General features: G+C 47.1%; 1 protein-coding gene across 7 annotated transcripts in view; it reads right to left on the minus strand.

Moving 5' to 3' along the window:
- The window catches only part of ppfia2 (PTPRF interacting protein alpha 2), a 39882-nt gene that overhangs the window by 18062 nt on the left and 1181 nt on the right, over nucleotides 1-20639 (minus strand). For 4 of the 7 annotated variants that reach the window (XM_061667564.1, XM_061667561.1, XM_061667563.1 and 1 more), the window contains exon 2: nucleotides 17977-18232. In XM_061667564.1, coding sequence (XP_061523548.1) covers nucleotides 17977-18225 — 249 coding nt within the window. In that variant the 5' untranslated portion in view covers nucleotides 18226-18232. Of the gene's footprint in view, nucleotides 1-1238; nucleotides 1345-9588; nucleotides 9885-17976; nucleotides 18233-20639 lie in introns of those variants that run through there. The other 3 variants (XM_061667567.1, XM_061667568.1, XM_061667566.1) reach the window with 2 other exon arrangements.

A 20639-nucleotide genomic window follows, 5' to 3' on the forward strand; every position in this document is an offset into this window, starting at 1 on the left:
AATAGCTTTTGCCAACACAGGATGTGACAAGAAGACCACAACAGACCTCAAATGGGGTGCCAGAAACCACTGAAACTCTCAAACTGGAAAGCACTCAAGTCCACCGTAGAACAATCACCCGAGTTTGATGAAAAAAAAAAAAAAAAAAAAAAAAAATTTAAATCAAGACCCTGATGCAAAAATGCCTAAAGAACCTGTTTGTTGCAAAAAATCCACAGTCCCTAATCTGAGTGACATCCCCCACAAAGCCATAGACCCTGATCCAAAAAAGCCTAAAGATCCTAGACCAAGGTTGAGTCCTGACCTAAATTTGACAAACCAGAGCCGAAGACCCCTTATAGATCAAGAATGATAGTTTAAGATGCCTGGAATTTGCGACCTTTGTGGAATATTAAGGATTCGCTGTTGTTTCTGTAAGTATCAGGATGTTGTGTATGTATTAATGAAACGCCTCACTGTGAAGCCCTCATGTTTCGCCGTCATGTGATGTTCGCTAAGGAGTGTTTGACAGGACTCTGAGTACAAACTGTGATTCAGAACAGACGAGAACTCTTGTGCATTTCACAAACAAACATTTTGTCTCCTCACGAAACAAACCGCAGAATTGACGCAATAGAATTTAAATTTGGCGGATCATGGACCAGGATTGAATCGAGAATGGATCCAGGGAGTATTAGACCTGGATCAAGAATGGATTGGGCATGGATCAGGAGTGGATGCAGAGTGGATTGAAAGTGGGTCAGGCATGGATCAAGAGTAAATCTGGAGTGGATCTGGTTTGGCTCAGGAGTTGATCAGGACTGGATACGGGATGTTGGAATTGGAGAGGTGAACAAATGAACGAATCCTTCATAATAATCGACACAAGCCCTGGCGTCGACGAGGCTAAAGCTGAAGCATACGGTACATCGCGCGTGCTCCAGTTTTCCAATGACAAACAAATAAATGAACGCCCGTTGAACATCACAAAATCATTTGTAGACTGCAGTGCGAGAGCAACACACACATTATACAAATACATGGACACAGTGCATTATTCACCAGCTTTGACAAATTGCCAAAATGTGAGTTTGTTTTCACCCGCCGATGTGTATTTTGTCCCGCTGCCCGTAAACACCGCCCGGTGAATTGTTATCCCCGGGAAGCCAATAACCTGAAAATGGAATCGCGACGGACGACTGGCGGAAATACGAGATGATGTCGAACATGCTGTAGTAAAAACATTCGCCGGGACTCACGAGTCCATTAGATGGAGAAGCCCCTTGGGGGTTGGGCAGGGAGGTGGGATTCATCCTGACAATCTGGGATGTTGCCGGGAATAAGAAGGTCTGGAACACTGCCATGCTGCAAGGAAAAAAATACTTTGTGTTTTCCAGGGAGTGGTTGGAATTTTTCAAGGTCATTTTCCCGGTGTCCCAGTGTTGCTCTGATGGCTGACCACATGCTTCTTCCGACAACCGGCATATTGTTGTTTTTAAAGGGCAACAGGCTAAAGATGATGGAGTATTGCATTCGGAATGCACCTGCTCGCGTGTTGAGTTGCCAGGTTTGGACCATTTGCCCCCTCCCGTCCGCAAGTCCAATGGTCCGCGGCAGTGGTCAACACACATCAGCGTCATATTAGTGTCACACGGCCCAATGCTACCGCTAGCTGGCATTTGGGGAAAGGTCTAAAGCGGGAAGGAAGGAGCGTTTGCCTGGAGAAACTGATACGATACCACAATGATACAGACACGATAAAAGACACAGAGAAACTGGCTTATTGTGATCTGGGGTTGCCAGTTTCCAACCCCGCTGTCTCTGTGCAGGCAACACGACATCTGTGGATACGGTTACACCGAGTGTTGCCAGGAAAGCCTTCTGAAAGCTCGGAGGGTTTGTCGGTCGCGTGTCGAGGGCCGCCAACCCCGCCTCAAACGTCACGATGGGATGGGCACGCGCCACAATAAAAGGGGCTCCTGGCACAGGGGGTGCGCCAGTTCCCACATCTGAATGTCGACGGCTGCAAGGATTACAAAGTTGGGCAAAGCCTGCTCTGGAACACGTTTGACATCAAATAAGGAACATTCCCCAGAGGCGCGCGTGCGTGTTCAGCACACGGGTGTGCGGCGGGGGTGAGTCGATGCTAATCAGCCGGCGTGAGCCGCTCGCAGCTCGGCTCCGACCCGACGGGGAATCCTAGCCTACAAAAAGCTGCTATTTATAGGCCGCCTGCCCCCCTTTCATTTGCTCTTCTGATGGCTTGCCCATGCAAAATAAATCAATACAAATAATCCCAAACTAAAAACAGGAATCTGGGCACTTTGGCAAAACCCCACGGATGCGGCTCACGGATAATTTACTTGCGAACGACGACGCCTCGGAGAGAACAAAAAGAGCATCTCCGCGTCCGCGTCCCGCCGTGCTCATCGCCGTGGCAACCGGAGCTCCGTTACCATAGCGAGGCGTGTAACCTCTCTCCAACTCCGAGAGGAAATCTGTCTGACTCGTGTTGGAAGTTTGTCAGAAGTATCGAGAGGCTCACGAATATTGAGATCAAATTGAAGAAGTCCGTGATCACCTCGGAAATTCCAATTTCCCCAAAATGTGGACTTTCCAGTTACAGTGTCTCATAAGGTTGTGTGATCAGACCTCCGATGAATTCTCTGGAGAGTCGGAAAATGGAACAGGATCTTTGATCAACAGGAACTTTCCAGCATGTTGACTTTTTGTGTTGGGAATGACATGAAAGACGCTGCAGCCAAAATCATGATTATTATTAAAATTAGATCCTCGATTCCCATCAGTGAAAGCTTCCTAAGAACATGTCCGATATTATTCCTGTCATCCGTAGAATTAGAGCCAGGAAAGCAAGGAAATTCCGTGAATCATTTCCCTTTCCTACCAACGCTGGCGAGCCGATGGGCCCCGAACGCAGCGCCTTTAGGTTGCATGACTGCGAACGCACACCTGTGCCGCTTGGCCTTCAATAATGCAGGGAATTCTTTAAAATAACAGACTTTATACAGCCTCGAATCTGAATTATTCACCAGGCACTTGAAGTGTCACGCTACGCTACATGTGCTATTTGTGCTGCGTTAAAAAAATGCTAAGCTATTCGGGCTAAATCCGGAGCGTGCAAAAGACTTCGACTGAATCCATCCCACCTCTGAAGCCCAGAAATTTGCGGCCTGTGAACGATTTTGCGGTTTTGAAACCAAATAAGACAGCAGGGTAGAAATTAGTTGACGAGGCTACTGGGAATATGGAGACAGTATTTTATTCCAAAGTCTGTGTCTCATTCTCAGAATTGCAATCCTCACTGGTAAACCAGTCAACAGGAACAAAAACTGAGATTTTTTTTCACTCGTGTTTTTGTGGAGCTGAGCGTTACCTCGTCAATCGAAATGATTCGTGGAAATAGTGCAAGAATTCCCGTTACAGGGAACGATGGAATTTTCAATATGATCGACAGCTAAATAAACAATTTCCTCTATGGAATTCCAATGCCAGACTCTTGCGGCGCCATGGGTTGCGGGAATATGAGCTGAATATTCCACCTGTTCCCCAACTATTATGTCGAAAGACATCAATCTGTGTCTAACTCCCGGAATTCCGAGGTTGACCAAGGAGTCAACGTGAACAAAAATGGCACTGTTTCTCCTTTTTTGTATTTTTACACAGCTGAGTGTTCCCGCTTTGGCCTCTTTGGCACAATCAGTTGAGCCGATTTGTGGAAATACCGTAGCCAAAGATGGAATTTTAAATATACTCGCCACTAAATACACCACAACTCAAGAGGAGTATAATATCCCACCTTTCCACCGCCCCGCCCCCTCCCCCAAAGTATTATGTCACCGTCTTGAGCTATTCAAAAGTACATGAATAAAAATGCCAGTTTCGGTGGCTTTCCCTCTGCTAAATTCCCTTTTATACTGGCAGACGCCCATGGGTGCGGCCCAGCCGGATCGTCTGCGACTGTCTTTGTCACCATGGCAACTGAGGGTGGAAGGGCAGCCCCCCCCCACCTCTTCCCGAGGGGTGTCGTGAGGTTCGGGTCGGATAAAATCAAATTGTCATTCTGGCATCCTGGCTCTTGCAAAAATAATCTTCCAGTGCGGGTGTGCTGCAAAAAATCTATATCGACACACATTTGAGAGTATTATTGATCCGAATCAATATATCCATCAACACATAATCAGTCAAACAAGAGAGAAAAAAACTCATGGATGGATCCGTTTTCTTTATGATCCCACTGCACCTTCGTGTCACGACGCTTGTGAACGACAGGGCGAGCCGCGACATGTTCACCCGGCCGGGTTTGGGCGAGATCCACGCACGATACCCCACAGACTGGTTGCCAGTCACTTGCGGGGCACATAAAGACAACTGACGGCTCAGAGATTAGACGATTAAGAGTCTTCAGTGAAACCAAAACGCATTGTTTTGAAATGCTGGCGGAAGCCGGAGTCGCCGGAGAAAGCAAACTTCACACAGGAAGGGCAGACTCGAGATTCAAACCCCGAACCTCAGAACTGTGACGCAAACGTGCCAACGGAACATTTCCAGGATATGAATTGAATCTGCGCTTTCCCCGGCCTTTGCCTCTGTACGCCGGCGGGAGCTCAGTTTCCAATTTAGCCCGCGTGGGCCCGCCAGGGATGTTTATTGATCCTGGAGGGATTTATTGCAGGATAGAGGCGGATATTTGGATTATGGGTCACACGAATTGGATGTTTGGCCCGCCTGAACTGGGAGGACGAGGACCTGTGTGACATTGTGTTGCGCAGGGAGTCAATTAAGTTTGCTACAGAACGCTGGGGAGGGTCAGACGGACACAGAAAGTCTAACCGTGTCCCATGGATGTCCTTTTCTTTAAATTCACTCTCTTGGCCATGTCTTCCTAATTAAGTTCGTCTCATTTATTGATCGCTAGCTGCCGTCTTTCCAATCAGTGCTAAAGGTCACCGTCCGCAGATTCCCGACCACAGCTGAGAGAGCACATTTTAGAAGCCAGAGGACCACTCGCTGCACTTTAACGAGAGGACGGCGGCAATATCTCGCACCCAAAAGCAAAGGCGGTGTCATCGAACATAGCCGGAATTTTATGAGCCTTGCATTATTCAAGAGGGCGGCGGGGCCGCTGTGATAACGCCGCAAAGACAGCAAGAAAGCTTGTAACACGCCAACAAAACTGACGGCCTTTCCCAAACATGGCAGCAGTTACTCCATCCGTGAGAGTCCCGGAGAAGAGGAGAGGAGGGAGTGTTTTAGTGCAAAGGGTGAGAGTTAATGACAGAGCAGACCAGACGTCCCCCGGCGCTCCCTTTACGACACCCATAAAATAAAAGAGCCGTGGAGGAGCAACGCATCTATCCTAGTTCAGCACCGTGGGCAGCCAACACCCAAGCCCCCTTCCTCCTCCTGGATGGGTGGAGGGATGCAACATGGAGTCACGAATCGGACCGTCTGAGCTCATCAGCAGCCCATGAGAAATTCTGAAACTTTTATAGATTGTATGAAAGTGACTGTAGTCTTGGGTGTTTGGACAACAGGACCATCCTCAACGTCCTGGGTTCTTTGTTCTTGGGAAATGATGTTGAATTGTCCTCAGGTGACCTCTCAAAACTGACTCATTTCTGAGGAAATTGCCTGCCATGTTCTTGAGATGTGGCTATCCTCAAAGTCCTGGGTTCGTTGTTCATGGGAAGTGAGGTTGCCCTGTTTTCGGGCGACTTCTTGGATGGTAGGCCTGTCAAAACGAGCTAATTCCCAGCCTTGGTTCAGGTTAGAGTGGTTGTCTCTGCAGTGCCACGGCTTCCTTGTTCCTGCGAAGTGAGGTTGGCATCTCCTGGGGTGTGTTCTTGTATGGTAGGGCTCGTAGCTGGCTAATTCCCTGCCTTCTTCCAGGTTTGTGCGGTTGTCTCCTATACCACGGCTTCCTTGTTTCTGGGAAGGGAGGTTGACTTTTGTCCTCGGACGACTTTTTGCACGGTAGGACTGCAAAAACTGGCTTATTCCCAGCGAAATTTAAAAGTTAAGACTGACTTATACCAGGAAAATGTGGGCATCACCATGGTCACGGCTTCCTTGTTTCTGGCAAAAGAGGTTGACTTGTCCTCGGGGAACTTCCTGAATGTTAGGACTATCAAAACTGTCTAGTTCCCAGGGAAATTTTCCAGTATGCTCTTGGGGGATAACACAGCCTTTATTCAAGGATAACATGGACATCACCATGGTCATGGCTTCTTTGTTTCCGGCAAGTGAGGTTGACTTGTCCTCAGGCGACCTCTTGAACTGTCAAAACTGGCTAATCCCCAGGCAAATTGGTCAGCATATTCTTGGGTGATAATGTAGACTTTAAGATTAATTTGGTTTTCTCTTGAATTCCTTGGCTTCCATGTTTGAGGGAAGTCAGCCTGCCCCTATCCCTGGTTGTGCCCTCGGATGGACGGGCTGCTGTAGCGAGTTAGTTAATTCCACGGCAAACTGGTCATCTCGTTCTCGGGCGATTAGACTAGCGGATTCCAGGATAATGTGGCCGCCTTCCCAGTGTCACGGACTCCTTGTTCCCGAGAGGCAAGGCTGCCTTATCCCTTGCGATGTTCTGAATTTGATCTTGGGTGTGTTGCTCACTGGAAATTAGACTAACCTATTCCATGATCTCCTCTAGTTGTTTGTGTTCAGATTTTATTTATTTTTTTATAAACCGGACTATATCTACCTGCAGTATCCCATTATCATGATATCATCAGAATATTGCATGGGTTTCTTGCATGTACAGTACAAGCTAATTGGAGGAACGCAATGGAAACATTGAAGGGATTCAAGTCACTGCAAGGATGCAGACTGTATCGGCTACAAAGGTAACTATTTAGCATATCAGGGACATAGATGACACAATGGAGCTGGAGGTGGGGGGGTGGGGGGGGGGGCCTCTTGCATTCAAAAGCTCGCTCATCCTTTTAATCGCAGTGGAATCCATCAAAATGGGTCAAACAGCATTGCCCATCTGCCCCACACGGATTTTAAACGCTGATTAAAAAAAAGATGGAAAATAGGGCGAACGCCTTCTTCAGGAGGCACAGTCAAGAGAGCAACGGCGCGCGTGTGTGTGTCCGCGCGCGCGCGCAATTACAAGCGTCTCATCACACAAACAAACAAAAAGGTCAAACGCTTCCATCTGTGTATATGCGCCCATTTGCACACAGACACCTTTCGCTCCACATCGGGAGAAGCTAACAGCTAAGCTAACAGCCATGGAGCGCGACTGTCAGTCCTCCACATGCACACTTGACCGACAGCTGTCGAAGACGGGCATTTTGAGTTCAAGGTTGAGGGATTGCAGGACTTTTTACAGAGCTGCCCCAAAGCATCGTGGGCGGTTTTTGGGTCCGTTCGGCACGCCACCGAGAAATAAATGAATATGCACAGGGGAAAAAAGGATCAAAAACAAGTGTATCATAAGTAGGGATGCAGCAAAACCGATACCAGCATCAGGACTGTACGTCTGTACTCGTACGCTGCGAGACTACGACACCCCATACCATCCTGTCACGTGCTATCATATTCTGTGCAATTTAGCAGATAACAAATAGTTCTTCGAAAGGAGTCAAGGTGTGGTTGCTTCAAGATGCTTTATTTACACTCCCAGTGGAAGTTTACAACAAAACAACACAAAATAAAGACAATAAATGCATAGCTTTGTCTTGGGAACGTCCGCTAGCTTAATGCTAACTCACAGCGTGCAAGTGGAACCTTCCACCGATGTTCTCCGTCTGTGGTTCCTTGGCTCCTCTAAATCCCATGCGTGCTCCTCCAGTTTTTAGAGAATAGAATTGCAAGATGGAGGTGCTGTGCTGCGGCGGAGATGATGAAGCTATTCATCTCCGTCAGCGTATTCCCCCGCCGCCCCCCCCCCCCCCCCGGCTGTGTGCAAACATGTTGCCGTGCCAGAAGTGCCAGAGGAAGACGATTGTGCAGCTGTGTCTACACGCCTAATCCTCGGATTCGCGCTAATTTGCACTCAAACTTCACGCCGCATGCAGCAAATATCCCATGAATAATATTCCATGATGAGTGTACTCCAACAACAACAACTTTCCACGTCAGGCAGTCTTTTTGTCAACGCATGGATAAAAGTATACCTGAGATGTACCTGGTTATGGACTACAATGGACCTAAAGGGATTATTTCCAAATGAAGAGAAAATGAAATAAAACATCCATCCATTATGTGAGCCGCTTATCGTCACAAGGGTCGCGGGCGTGCTCGAGCCCATCCCGGCTATCATCGGGCAGGAGGCGGGGCACGCCCTGAACCGGTTGCCAGCCCATCGCGGGGTACATATAAACAAACTCACCGAGATCGGCACCTTTATCTGGAGCCTCGCTAAAATAAATGAGGGAAGAAACACGAAAAAATGCATAAATATCAATAAATAAATGAATGATCAATATAAAAATACAACAAAATATATGTGATTAAAATAAAATGAATAGAATATAAAACAAACACTTCAATGATACATTCATGAATAAAGACAAAATACACACTGTACACTATAAAAGCCAATTGAGAAAGACATACATTCAAAAACAATTAAAAAAAACAAAACAAAAGAGAGAGTGAAATATATTTTAGAAAATATGATTATTGAGTACAAAAAACACATAAAGATCACGAAAAATTGTAAATTTATGAATTATACTAACAACAAAATGTGTAGAAAATAAAAGAAAAATGAAAAAGAAAAACAATGAACAAAATGGAAATTCAAATAAAATGTAATGAATAAATACAAAGAAAACTAAATGCTATTCATATAGTTTAAATAAAAATACATAAAATGTCTGAAAAAATATATTAATCAATATAATTAAATACATAAAGTAAAAGAAATATCAAATAAAAAATACAAATATGAGTGAAACAAATACATAAAAAGGGTAAAGAACAAAACTGAAATACAATAAATAATTTCTTTTTAAATATGTCTACAAAATAAATATGGAAATTCAATCATTTATGCTTCATAAATAAATACTTATAAAAAAAAGAAAAATTAAACTCACAAAGACAAAAGCACCCATTGTCCGGAAGCATCCACCCCCGCCACAAGGCTGGCACTTGAATGCAACACAATCGATATCATGTAGGGACGCACGCGGCCTCAATGCCATGCATGCAGATGGAGGTCAATGCACACCACCAGCACGCACCTTCTTCCGCCCCAAATAATCTCGGCATGTGACCAAAACAACAACAACGACGACGACGACGACGACGACGACGACGAGAGCTGTATACACTCATGTGGTCCATAGGCTTTATGAGTGGACTTTAATAACAGCAAGAGCGATTAAAAAAGTGTCGCGTTTGTGCAGAAGCTACCCCTCAAGATACAATAATGCACTTTTTGCATCAAATGAATAATTGAACAGCTTTAGGTGGAATAGTTCATCGCTGTAGTATTAGCTCAGATGTAATATTAACACCGCGAGTGTCATGCATTCTCTTTTTTGTATCATTTAGATTTAGATTCCATTGCCAGAAAAAAAAACAAAAAAAAAAAGAGGAGCGCGGTAGTGTAAAAGTCACGTGACTTGCCTGGAAGGTGTAGAAGCGGGTGCCGTTGGGCGGGTGCGCCTTGGGGGAGTTCGTCCCCGCGCTCACCTCGGAGAAAATCATAATCCCGCCCGGCTAAAGCCTCCGAGATCAGGGCATGATCGCCGTCGAGCAAACAAAAGAGGGAGGAAAGAAAAATCAACACAAGATGCGCGCGCGCTAGGCGGCGGCGTGGCGGCGCGACCCGCCCGAGGAACCGTGCCGGTCGGGTTCCATGGTGCCACCGAGACGCCCGCGGCTCGGACAGATGCTGCCGCCACGGCGGATTAAGCGCGACCCAGCGGCAACTGACAGTCACCTCCCACCAGTCGGTCCCCCTCTTCCTCCCCCTCTTCCTCCTCCTCCTCCTCCTCCTCCTCCTCATCATCCTCACCAGCCAATCAGCTGAGGGAGCATCACAACAAGACATACATAAATCATTGGTAAATGCACAAATAATACCAATTAAAAGTGTTGGAAAAAGCTTTTACAACAGTCATGGACGGGAATTATTCAGTTATTTTCATTTGGATGTCAAGAAGGCAAGGCTGGAATGCGCGTGCCAAAATCCTAAACTCCGCCGAGAGACCATCACGTCCAAGCAGGAAGTGTTGATTATTTGGGATGCAAAACAAAAAACAATTACAAAAATAAATTCAATATGTATGAAATAGCTACAAAACAAGGAATTAACAATAGAGGGGGGGAATAAACTGTTTTGTAGATTCTAATTGAAAAAATACATACAATAAAACAAATCTAAATATGACCTAAAATGTAGAAAGATGAAATGAAAAAGATAAATAAAAAATACAGACATAAATTCATATATTAAACAATATAAAATAAAGAACAAACTAAGAGAAAGATGAATATGAGAAATAGCCTGCAGTTAAGTGGTGAACAAATAAATGAAATGACCGCACGACAAAATAAAATAGAAATAAAACAACATTTGAACGCATACACAATATAAATTATACAATGATAAAGTATGTTTACATAAAGACGAACAAATGGAAAAATGGATATAAAAATAGCATCGAAATAAAGAAAAACAAAAACAGAACCAATAAATATGCATCCAAACGTATATGACTAAATTAAAATATATATGAAAATTGCTAGCAAATAACTACATAAAAACAAATACTGAATTTGAAATTTAAGAAAAAGTGAAAAAACTGGAGCCTCAAGCTAAAAGCACTCAATTTCCTCAGTCCCGACTTGACACGAGGAGGAAAATGTTCATGGCACTGACCACAACATTAGGTACACCTGCGCCACACAATCGGCTCCAACATTCAAAAAATAATCATCATAATTTCAAAAAATTCTTGTCATGGAACACGTCAATACGACATTGATTTTGAATATTTTGAGGTTGATGAGAACCACAAAAGGAGCCCCCCGAATAAATAATAATAATAAGAATAAGAAGAAGAAGAAGAAATAAAATCATCCTCTCTCTTATTGACGCCATCCATCTTGCAGAAGTTCAACTTTTCTCTCTCGGTCTCATTTTTTATTTGCAGCAAGTGCAACACAAAAACATCTCCTCCCACCATTGCTTTCTTTATGTGCAACTTGGGCCTCATCAGTCTAGCAAGTGAAGACCGGGAAGAAGAGGAAGAGGAAGAGGAAGAGGAAGAGGAGGCAATCTCATCAGTTCCTGATTAACGCCCCCACGAGGGATAGCGCTCACATTTTTGACCAAAAAATCAAAATAACAGTGGGATCTTTCTACTTGCCAGCGAGTCTAACGAGGTTTGGAGATGAAAACGTACTGAAAATTTGGACATAAATCCACATTACTCTCCAAAATTTGGTTAGGGAGCCTGAAAGTGTTCATAAAGTTATATAAGAGCTGAAATTGCAGGTGTTGGATTATTGCCAAGAGGATTATCTGGGAAATTTAGGAAAATGTGGGGGAGCAGTGCTCAGTTAGACACCTTTGCATATTCCTGTTCACTGTACAGATTCTTTTGCAAACAACAAAGTCCTTGCTGGAGGTCATTTTGAAACATTGGGCACTGAAGGCTGCACTGTGGACCTCCGATGGCGCCCTCTGCTGGATACCATTTGTACAGCAACCGCTCGACTCTTTTTGTTCAAGAGATCGAAGATGAAATATAAAATATTACGGCTTGAATTCGGTTTTTCTGAAGAAATTAAGGCGTTAGCTCGAGCACTTTTGAGATCAATTTTCAAGTTTTTGTGCCAACTTTCAGGATATACTTCAAAATAATCAATGATTAAATGTTTTTGTACAAATAGATGTTGAACATCATGTTTACAATAGCACATGAGGAATCTATTCATACAATATATGCAAAAAAAGGTTGACAGAAAGGATGAGAAAGAAATTACATGACTAAGATGAATGTAATGCCTAATCTGACCACAAGACGGCAGCATCCAACTGTAAGACGAACAGCATCATCTGTATGCTTCCAGTTCTTCAAAAACAAAACCGAAAACAAAAACACGCTTTTTGGGAAAGAAAAGCTCCTACAACACGTTTGACTGCAGAGATTAAATAGAGCAAACAGCTTTATTCTTGTCTCATCTGTCAAAAGGTGAAAAAGCAAAAAGAGTTCAAGTTAAAAATATCTCGTGGCTTGCTGATCTTGCTATTCTGAGATGTTCTATTGAAGATGAGAAAGGAAATTGGCAAAAGGAAATTGTTGTTGTTTCTAAAAATGGCCTCTGACTGTTTGTTCCTCAACGGCAGTCCTGCTAATCGCGCTAAGCCACGCTAACACACAAAGAGCCGCTCTTCCTCTTCTGGCTGTCGTTCTGTCACGAAAGGTTGTGTAGTCATGTGAGCTCATGCTAATCACGCTAATCATGCTAATCCAGCTCGCATGACGAGCGGCTACGGCTAAAAAGGGCGTCTTTGTTTTCCCTCGAGTTGTCGTCGGTCTTCTTGTGCGCGGCTGATGCTAAAGTAGGACAACCGGCGTGGCGAATTGCGACCGTGTCACGAAATGAATCAACCCAATCCCAATAGCGCTCTGCTTGTGGCGTCTCGGTACCGAGGAATTACGTTCAAGTGAGCGGAGGAGCTTCAATATGACAAAAGTCGTGATTTGACGCAATCTTGGCGCCAAGGACCTATGTGGAAGTGAGTTGAGGAGCTTCGTTTAATCAACGGTCGTGGATTGGCGCCATGCTGGTTCCGAGGAAATATGTCGAAGTGAGTTGCGCAGCTTCAGTTCGACGAAAGTAGTGCTTTGCAAAAGAAATGATTTTGATGGGTTGCAAATCAGTGACGTACACACCAGTCCTCACACTGAGGTGCCGTTTTTCAACAAATCATTTCTTTTGAGGCGTGATGCTATAAGGTGAGTTGGAAATGATATTCATGTGATTTTGGGATCGTAGTTTGTAGTGTATTTAAGGCTTCAAGCAAAAATGTTGGCCATTACACATATTCTTAGCGGAGGCGTCCATTACTTTCAAATCTCATCTTTCTTATTTTTTTCATCTTTGGTCGTGTCTCACCAGAGGCGACGTTTGGCCGCGACCTACTTTTTTTTTTTTAGCTGTCACTCACACGGCCGCGTGTCATGCCGCTGCCTCACGCTCGCACGCGCCAGAACCTTCCGCGGAGCTCTCTTATCTTTCGAGCGATCGGTGCACAAAGGTGGCGTTTAGATCCTTTCGCGTGGAATTCACGGCGGCAGAATCGCGCGCAAAGCTATCATCTCAACAGGAAGTGGCCGAAGAAGGAAGCGAGGACGATTTGGAGACTTTTCTGCATCGCTCATCGGCCGACGTCGTACGCCGCACCGCTGCGTTATTTGACGCGTGGATTTCGGCGGCTCGGGGTTGACGTGCTGCGTGCGACATCAGTTAGCGACATTTGCGGCTAAATTGGGAAAGCGTTGAGAGTTCAAGGTACAATCACGCCCCCCTCGTCCCTGACCCTGCAGCTCTTTGCGGCCGAACCTGTGACGCTCACGTGCCGCCGCGGAGTCGCGGAAAAACGCCTCTTTGTGCTGGGAAACAATGGCGACATTTTGCTCAGCGCTGTGCGTGTGACTCGCCGCCGCCGTGAGGAAGTTGCCACGGGACTTCAAAGTTTATGTGAAAAAAAAAAAAATTCCATGAGGGGCAACGATAGTTTTCGGATGGGTGCCTAAACGTCCGTTCTTCCTGCTCTCGTTGTAAATGCCGGGAAAAGGAGTCCACGCGCTCTTTCCGTTCAACCTAAAATGGTGGGCTCCTCGATGTCGACAAATTGTGATTCGCCCAGCAAACGTCCAGAAAACACGTCAAGATCATCCAGAATGAGCAACGGCGCTAAATGTCGAACATTTGCTTCCATGTGCTCTGAACGCAAACGCGTCTCATACGCGAGCTTGCCCGCCGCTTGAAAAGACGCTAGCGCAATTGATCCCGCCGTGCCTCAAGCCGCTTGATGACACGACGAAGTGCAATCCCCACGTCGATGCTCATTTTCTCACAATTTGTTGCCCTTTCACGTCCCGTTTATTTGTTTGTCGGTGTTAATCAGCAATTGAAGCCCAAACGAGCGCGAGGCTGTTTCCCATCTGTCGTCGCGCAGGCCGGAGCTCATCGACACACTCGGCGCTTAGATTCGAGGCCCCCGATGGTACCCTCTTCTTCTCCGTCTGGAAGATGCGGGAAGCGACGCGTCGATACGCGGGGCGATCCTCTCTTTAAAAAGAAAGTCGGGCTGCCATCATCCACGTCTAACTTCAGTGAACGACCACCTCCGGCTGGCAACCCGTCGACGGCGCGTAGTCAAAGAGTTAATTAAGTCGAGCCCCCCGCGGCGACGCCTGCGCGTCAGGAGTGACGTTCTGCGGGAAGCCGGGAGGGAGGCCCGAGGCGGCGGGAGATATTATATTCATATTTAACACAATTGAGGTTAGCGTGTCGGCGTTGCCCTCGTCAGCTGTTTCAGTTTGTCACACGGACCTTTTGAAATATTTATTGGCCGCTCCCGTCTCAAGGGATTTCAGAAAGAGAACAAAACACGCAAAGACGTTTTTCAGCCAAAAGCGGTGGACAGTTTCCCCAGATAGCCAACCGCAAATGTGTGGGGGATATTTTATGTATTGTTATCTCCCGAGGTGGGGGGTTGCAGTCTCTGGAGAGAGAGCGAGAGCGAGAGAGAGAGAGAGAGAGAGAGAGAGAGCGAGAGCGAGAGCGAGAGAGAGCGAGAGCGAGTCCTTGTCCCCTCAGCTGCTGCCGATGACATCATGTTCTATTCCTGGCGTTCAAGTGGAGCATTCAGAGGCGAAGAGGTTAGCGAGGAACCGGCAACTGATCTCAGACCAGATCATCGTTTGCCGGCGATCGGTTTGATTGGGTATTACGTCAGGTTTTCCCGAAAAACGTACACACCAAACCCATTTGAGGGATATTGGGCAGTTTGACAAATGATCTAAAGCAGTACAGTACAAATTTCATGTGTTCCGCATTGAAATGAATGGAAGCGCCATAAACCTTTCGCTCCTTCTGGTGTACATGGCTTGGCCACCAGGGGGCAGGATAATAGACAGACAGCGATGCAGACAAAGAAGAATTTCACACCTGACTGACTGAGCTGCAATAATAGTGATCGTTTTTTTCGCAAAGGAGAAAAGACACGCCTTTGGAGTATTGCTACATTGCCTATTTACATGTGTTGCATCGCCATTTGTGTTCAAAGGCCTGTTGCTTTAAGGTGTATAAAGCCGTAACTATCGATGCTCGTTCCGTTTGCCCGTCTATGGCGTTTTGCATTGTACAATAGCATTTAGCTAGCGGACAATGAAAGAATCCTCTCGATTTACTCGCCAAGTGTTAAATCTGGGCCTGTTTCGGACCCTCTGCCTGTTGCATGGATCGATGAACAAAAATGAAAGTTCAATTGGATAGTTTCCCACAATGTTGGGTCAAGCTCAGAATTTGAGTTAAGAGTTTCGTGTTTTTCCGGCGAGACATCAAAGTCTGCTGCCGGGCTTCGTTCACAAGCAACGACGCAAAACTCAATCTGTCTGGAATGCGTTGTCCAAATCCGGGAGCCGTCGGACAAAACCTCTTGGCCGAGTTGATCCTTGGGAACGGACCCTTCAAGTGGTTGCTCGCAAGCGACGTGGCAGACCTGCCGCGTCTTTTCAGGTTGCGAAGTCAAACCGGTTCAGGGGTTGAAACTTCCCCAGAAACCCCTTTACGGAAGCATTTTTTGATTGGAGGACACACAGACGCAAACCTTTGTCCCTTGCGGCGTGAATTTTGCCGACTCGTGTTCCTCACACGCACACACACGTTTCTTTGATCGCAACCCGAGCAAAGATCAATGGAGTGCAATGAAATCTTTGCCGCTTTGGAACTTCAATGACGTCAATGATGAAGCATCTCAATGCTTCCGCGTGGCATTGTTCGCCCGATCCGAAAACCACCCCTCCCGTCCGGTGCCCGGGACGACCGAGCGATCTTTCACCTTCATCGGGCCTTACCCTTTCCCGCTGTATTGATATGTCGCCTCCGTCGGGACCGCTCCCGATTAAAGGCCGACTCAAACGCAAAAACTATCGAAGCGTGTCAGAGAATAAACTACACGGCGGCGCCCTTTTTTCCCTTTTCTTTCCTCGGTCCTCTTGGGGGAGGGTTACGCGATCCCGAGGAAGAGAAGGCCAGCTGACAGGCCCGGAGGGAAGAAGGAGGGCAGAAGTACAGTACATTACGATCCAGATTCTGTCCTGGGCTGAACCCCCCCCCCCCCCACGGAAGGCCGAGTCATGTGGATTTTTGTCGGGTGGTTTTTATCATAACCAATATGTGCCTTGGCTCAATAAAGGTTGGGAAGTCACACAAAGGCGTCGGATCTGGGAACCTTGATGACAATTGTGAGGCGTTACGCTCTTTTTCCTTCACTTCCCAGTGAACGATCCGTGCACCTCGATGGGAAGATTCCGACGCACGCGGGAGACGGGCGCATCGTTCGGTGCCTATTCATATCCGGACGGTAGAAGGCCTCGGTGGAGCTATGATTACCGCTATGATATGAACCGGCAGGAAGCAAAACGCTTCTTTAATGATTCCACGGAGGGGGGGGCACACCGCCCTTCCCCTTTCAATACAGTCGACGCGCAGCCTGCGGCAGCGTGATACCGACCGAGCTTGCCTCCACTCGCGTCCTTCGCCACAGTGCCTTTATTTCAGCCGCTGCGGTGCGTGGAGACATTTGCGCAGATCTGTCGCCGTGACGACCGCACGAAGAGGACACGACTGCGAAGACCGAGAGACGCTAGCTGCGGCGGCGGCGCTAAATCTCGCCGCGGGGTGTCAGGAAGCGACATCACGTTCAAAAGGCCGCCGCGGCATGTCTCCGAAATGAGGCCACGAACGCGGGCGCAGCACCGGCACGCTCAGACTCAGCAGTTATCGACCGGTCTCGAACCGAGCGGGTAAAAGAGTGACATTTGGGAGTTTAAAACGATTGCCACAAGAGGGCGGATGGGAAGTTGACAGGCGCGTCCCCTGGACAACAACGGGATCTTGTGGGGTCGTCACGGTGACCAGTGTAAATAATCATTTGTTTCCCAGCCACCACTTTCCCTTTGGTCAGCAGAGACGGCGCCAACGTTCCCAAACGTCGCCGACTTTGACTTTGGCGCAACGCCAAATATTCTTTCAAATGTGTACGGAATATCAAACATTTGTGGGTTCGCTTTCAGAAAGAGTTCAGAAAAGTAGCGCGCCGAATCTCAGCCACATTTGGCGAAGCCACCAATCCGCTCATCAATGAAGTCTGATTTCTTGCCACGAGCAACGTTGACACGCTTTGTGAAAACACGAATCGATACAGAAATGATGACAAAATATTACGTGAAGGTGAAAATCCGTAGGTAGAAAGTGCGCTTTTTCAGATTTTTGGGGCGAAAAGTGCCAAGAATCAGACTGTCCACATTTCATGCTTTCCTGTTGTTGTTGTTTTGGTTTTTTTTGCCAAAATACCACAAGCATCATTGACAGACTCGGGGGGTGGGGGGGGGGGGGGGGGGGGGGAACGCTACTTCATACAGGAATGATTACAAAATATTGGACTCCAGACGTCTGAAGTTTCAGGAAGCTGTCGCGTAGCAAATCGCAGGCAGGTAAAGTACGGTCAAATGAGTCACAAAGGTTCAAAAAGAAAATCGCAGAATCTGATTTGGGATTTGTCTGAAGTCTTGCCGAGAGCATCATCGGCACACTTTGGGAACGTGCTCGGCAACACAAGAACGATTCCAAAATATCAGACGGCAACCATTTGCGTCGACCACTCGTCAATGCAAAAAGGATTCAACATGAGTCCCAAACAAAAATAAAAAACACCTGCTCGCCTTCAGTTTGAACAAAGAACTCCAAAAGCGCTGACAGGCGTCCTACCTGCGGCAGGGCGGAGCTGAGCTGTCTCTGCAGCGAGTCTCGGTCGTAGATGACGTCCTGCAGGTGCTGCTGCGACAGGCCCAGGCTCTCCTGCGTCTCCCTCAGCGTGTCCAGCAGGCGGTCTCGCTCGTCCAGCATGTTGACCATCAGCTGCTCGAAGTGCGAGTCCGGGTCGGACGAGCCGCTCTGCGAGCCGCGCTGGCTCGGCGCCGTGTCCTCGCTGATGGTGGGCATCACCTCGCACATCATCTTGCCGCTGCAGAACAACAACCGCACAACTAATACTTACAAAACATATACGTTTTCATTCCCTGTCTGAAAAATGGAAACAAAACAACTTTGGACCACTGTATGCGCCTAAAACAGGGAGCAGAGAACATCAAACGTGACGCACACAGAGATAGAAATCCCAACAAATAAAGCCAGAGACTTCCGTCTACGTGGCAGTGACGCAAGTACGACTACTTTCCTGCTTAATACATATACTATATATATATATATATATATATATAGTATATCACATGTCGCCGCTGCGTCTTCAGGCAGAGTTGCGTCAGGCCAGTCTCTCTCGTCAGCGACTTAAAAGGGCCGGGAAGCAAGTCAAACGAGATCTCAATGCTAACATGCACAAGCTTAATATCAAGTTCGATTTATAACTCAACTACGACAACCACGAGATGGGGAAAGTATTTCAAGGCCGACTCATTGTTCTGCTAAATACTACCTAATAATAAATCATCCATAGTTGCTACCATAATGAAGCATCATCATCAATGCTCATAACTTTGACCGCTTGTTGCAACCAGCAGAAGATCACGACAAGTCTACTGCTTCAGATTGAATCCTAAAAGAATCGTTGGACTGTCATGTCTTCTGAACGCCCGTCCTTAAAATCAAACAAATTCGGCTGCAGCCTTTCAAGCTAACGCTAGCTCGACTGTCACGTCTGCGACTAATAATACTGACGCCGTGTCCGACGGGGCTCGCTACCGTGAGCGTCTCGTACCCGAGAGGACGCGCGGGAGGCGTGTTTGGCCTGCATTTGGCGCTCGTGGCGGAACCTTGGCCCGCAAAGACATCGTAGGGACCGGGAAGCCGCTTGAGGTTCAGCCCCGGGCCCGGTTCGCTCTTGGCCGGGCTATCATGTCGGGCCTGTGTCCCGGCAGGTTCTGGCAAGATTGGGAGACTCTCCGGCCAGATTCCCGCCGGCTCGGTATTCAGCCGCCATCCGCTAACGTTTAAGCGGGAGGGCGGGCCAGATCGCGGACTGCCGATGCATTCCAAATAGTTCCGTGGCTCGTGATTGGCGGATGGGTCGTATATCAAAATGGAGGCCCGGTGTTTTACGTCTCCCCGGACGAGCGCCGTTAATTGACGTTTTTCTGCTACACGGCACATGCGATAACCCTCTGTCCCGTTCCCGCGGCCGCCGCCGTGACGGCCCTTTAAATCATCCGCGCCGTCGACTAAGAATCAATGGGTAGCAGAGTGGCCACTGAGCGACTCGACGAGCTAACGCTAATATAGTAAAAATGGCATTAAAATCGCTTCCAAATCCAGATCACATCTGAATAATACCCCTCGTTACCGGCCGCAGTGGGAACAAACCAGCATGCCGCAGCTAATTTCATCAATCGCCTCCTGCTAATCTTGTTAATGAGGCTAACGTTTGTGCGCGCAGAAAAGAGGAAAAAAGAAAAAGAAAAGAGGAAAAAACAGCAACGGCGTCCTCGAGTGTACATGAAAAGGTGCCTCGCGACGGCACGCTGCCGCTTTGGAGATAAGCCCGGCCGGACATTGTTTAATGGAGCGCAGTCAGTGCGACGTTTGGAGAGAAGACCAAACATTAGACGGCAGCCTTGACGGGCAGCGGGAAAAGTATGTCGCCATCAAAATGCTAATTAAAGGGCGCTAAACATCAGTCAGTCCGTCTTCTGAATGAAGCGAGGGAGGGACGGACGTTGGAAAATCAATTGTTCCCTTTTTGATGGCTCCCGACTCATCTGCTGCTGAAACAGGCTGCGTAAGACTTCACACATGAAGTTTGTCCAGATCAAATTGCCAAAACTAATTAAGGGCTGTTAAATCTCAGTCCCGCTTAAAAATGAAGAGAGAGAGAGAGAGAGAGAGAGAGAGAGAGCATTGCGAGTCCACTTGTTGATTTTTCATAGTTTGCTGCCTAAAGGGGTTGCGTAAGACCTCGAACATGAATTGTGTCGTGATCAAAATGCCAACAGTCATTAAAGGAAGCTAAACATCAGTCAGTCTTATGAATAAAGCGAGAGATGGGCATCATAAATCAGCTGGGTGATTTTTGATAGAATTCTGCCTAAATGGGCTGTGGAACGTGTCAAACAAGAAGATCAAAATGCCAATGCTAAGTGAAGGATGCTAAAACGTGTGCATCGAACGTCAATTGGGCGATTTTGGATAGTCTGCCGCCTAAAGGGGCTGCGTAACATGTCAAACATGACGTGTGTCGAGATTAAAATGCGAACAGTAATTAAAGGCCGCGAAACATCACTCAAGTCTGTCAGTGAAGAAAACGGGGCGTGCATCAGAAATCGACTGGTGGAGTTTTGATGGGCCCGCCTAGTCTGCCGCCTAAACGGACCGCGGACGGGTGTGATAATCAAAAGCGCGTGAGGGATGAAACGGTTTGC

The sequence above is a fragment of the Phycodurus eques genome, chromosome 22 (assembly GCF_024500275.1).
Source record: "Phycodurus eques isolate BA_2022a chromosome 22, UOR_Pequ_1.1, whole genome shotgun sequence".
In the NCBI taxonomy this organism is placed as follows: domain Eukaryota; kingdom Metazoa; phylum Chordata; class Actinopteri; order Syngnathiformes; family Syngnathidae; genus Phycodurus; species Phycodurus eques.